We start from the raw sequence: 2,694 nt of genomic DNA, 5'->3' as shown, positions 1-2,694 counted from the left end.
CACTATCCTCGACCTAAAAGAACAGCCTCTCTCTCTCTCTCAAACAGCCAGTAGCTATTATGATACCACTAAAACCCAAACAACAGCTCCTCTCTCTCTCTCTCTCTGCTAGTATGATTCTCTCTCATGCATACATGCAAGACATGAGTAGTTTGTTGATGAGGTAGAAGGGGCGTTGGGGACCCGTCGCATGGTCATTCCGTGTACAACCGCAGCAGTCATCGTCCCCACACGAAAAACAAACACGTTGTTTTCCTGATTGCAATCTCGAAGAAGCAACGTCTCAGTCCCACACCGCACCACCCCCTTTGTCGACTTTCCAATGTTCAACGATTCCTTTTAGAAGACGTCGTCTCCTCATGTACTCCTAGAACTCTCTCTCATTCTCTCTCTCTGAGTCTTCCACCATATCCTTCTCTCGTCCCTTCTTCCTTCCTCACACACAAGCAGACAACCATCACAAGGAGAAACCAAAAAGTAGAAAAAAATGGTGCTAATGTCCTCCCAACTTTGCATGGACTCCTCTGAATGGCCACAGGTACGTCCCATCCATCTCTTTCTCTAATTAATTCTCTCTCCCTCTCTCCCTCTCTCCCTCTCCGTCAATAATTTCACATCCATTCCTTGTTTTCTAGTCCTTAGAAGCGAATATGTGCTTTCTTGTTTCCTTTCTTTTATGACCTCTTTACTGTTTTCTCCTTGTGTTACTTGTCTGCTCGAATTTTATTTTTTACCCTTTTTCTCTTTTCTCTTTTCCTTCCGATTCAGATCCAGGAGAGGGGCTTGATGGCATCACCATCTTCTTCTTCTAGGGCCATGGATCAGGCAGGTATAAAAAACCCAAACGATGCATCCCTCAAGTGCCCCAGATGCGATTCTTCCAACACCAAGTTCTGCTACTACAACAACTACAGCCTCTCCCAACCCAGGCACTTCTGCAAGACTTGCAAGCGTTACTGGACTAGAGGGGGCACCCTGAGGAATGTCCCAGTGGGTGGTAGTTGCAGGAAGAACAAGAGGGTCAAGAGACCCACAAACCATGATCAAAATGTCCCTTCTTCTCACCTGAAAGGCACAACAGCATCACCAACTGCAGCACCTTCTTCCCAACCAATGCTACCTCCTGCAGCACCATTCTCATCTGTAGCTACTGCCACTACTGCAGCAGCACCAACAACAGCCACCACCACCACCAGAAGCGCCGTCCAAAGCTCAGTTTTTTTTAATCCTGATCTCCATGTCAATAACTCCCTTGTGTCATCTCTAAAGTCTGTACTCTCTTTTGGGATAGGCTTCCCATCGAAGGGGAACACACTTGAGTGCAATTTCCTGCAGGATCAGAATGGATTTAACAACACAATCCCAATAGCTGGAGCATCTTCTCTATTCCCAACTACATTTCCTCATCTGGGCCATTCTCTTGATAGCGTGAATGGTAATATCTCCAACGGCATGCTATCAGAGGCTCCATGGAGACAAGTACAACAGCAGAATTTTTTTCTGCCTTCGGAAGAATTGGGAAACAGTGATACTCAACCAAGAGTGGCTGAAGAAGATGTAAAGAATTTGGTTGTGAAGATTGAAGGGGACAGCAAACGGACGGGTCAGTTAGATTGGCAGCTTTCAAATTATCAGACCATGTTTGGGACAAACAATAACGAAGCTTCTTCTCTCTATTGGAATGCAAACGTTGGGTCATGGCCTGATGTCACAAATTATGGGTCAACTATTGCTTCTTTGATGTAGGGACTAGAAACAAAACCAAAAACAGAAAAAAAAAAAGACGACCCCGTAAGAATATTTACAACCTATGGACCTTTTAGTGTGGCTTTCTTCTCTCCCCTTTTTTTATGTCTACTTTTCTTTTTTGGGTTAAGGCAGGATAGAGGTTTTAAGGGTGTTGTTGTTTCTGTTTCTATGTGATCTGTGAGTTCATTGTCACTGTCAAAAGAAAGGTAAAGAAGAAAAACAGGTGAAGTATGGATCGGAGTGCTCGTGTCGGATGCAAATTGTTAAAGTTTTGCACTGAGAGGAACCTCGGATCCTTTTCTGCTGGTGAGCTTCGTGTGTTGCAAGAATCAAAAATGTAGAAGACTGGTTTGTGGTTTGGCTAATTCCTGATCAATATTTTCCTTTAATCTCAGTCGACTACGTTACTGTGTACATAAAATTTGTGCCTGATATATTCCTTTTATGTTTGGATTGGGACAATGGTGTTGTGGTTTTCTTGAAGTTGGTAGAGTGAGGCTAATCTTTGGTCTCAGCTACAACAGTCTTACTGTTTTTTCAGGAGAAGCTTGAAATAACATGTTTTTTCAGGTCAGGAAGGGAATGAATGAGTTTGGGCCTTCTTTCTTCTTTTAATAATTAGTGTACATGAATGCTTTGCTTTTCCTTTTTCTTTTTTGCTTTCTGTGATTGAGTTTTGATGCATGGAAGGTTGTGCCTTGTAACAGTGATTGACCATTACTGTTCCATCAAAAGCAGCTTTTGTTGATGAAATTAATGGTTATGAATGCAAGATTGTGCTTAGATCAACTTTACTCATTAATGCTGCTGCTTCTGTTACTACTGTACTCATGCTACCACTAATATTAGTATGGATTGCATGCTAATAGCAGTTTTTCATTGTTGATCAAAATCTAGAAAGATAGTGATGGTTTTTATTCTATCAATGTGATTCTGTTTGAGATT

At 42.4% G+C, this 2,694-nt stretch overlaps 1 protein-coding gene across 2 annotated transcripts; it reads left to right on the top strand.

Moving 5' to 3' along the window:
• Positions 1-369: 369 nt before the first annotated feature.
• LOC149822816 (uncharacterized) lies at positions 370-2,211 on the top strand. Of its 2 annotated transcripts, XM_089981275.1 has the most exons (3): positions 370-538; positions 769-1,791; positions 1,882-2,211. In XM_089981275.1, the coding sequence occupies exons 1-2, from the start codon at positions 488-490 to the stop codon at positions 1,744-1,746; spliced, it is 1,029 nt and encodes a 342-aa protein (XP_089837401.1). In that variant the 5' UTR covers positions 370-487; the 3' UTR covers positions 1,747-1,791; positions 1,882-2,211. The 2 variants fall into 2 exon arrangements, with proteins under 2 accessions (XP_089837401.1, XP_089837400.1); XM_089981274.1 differs by having other exon boundaries at positions 769-2,211.
• Positions 2,212-2,694: the final 483 nt, after the last annotated feature.

The sequence above is a fragment of the Nuphar pumila genome, chromosome 11 (genome assembly GCF_984573655.1).
Source record: "Nuphar pumila chromosome 11, dmNupPumi1.hap1.1, whole genome shotgun sequence".
NCBI lineage: Eukaryota > Viridiplantae > Streptophyta > Magnoliopsida > Nymphaeales > Nymphaeaceae > Nuphar > Nuphar pumila.
Note: the sequence above shows the minus strand (reverse complement) of the source record. Positions and strands in the feature narration are given on the sequence as shown.

Bases quoted from the DNA above. Each gene is read 5' to 3' on its own strand.
- LOC149822816 (XM_089981275.1), top strand. From the start codon at position 488: ATGGTGCTAATGTCCTCCCAACTTTGCATGGACTCCTCTGAATGGCCA. The intron at 539-768 runs GTACGTCCCATC...CTTCCGATTCAG, and splicing joins ACTCCTCTGAATGGCCACAG to ATCCAGGAGAGGGGCTTGAT.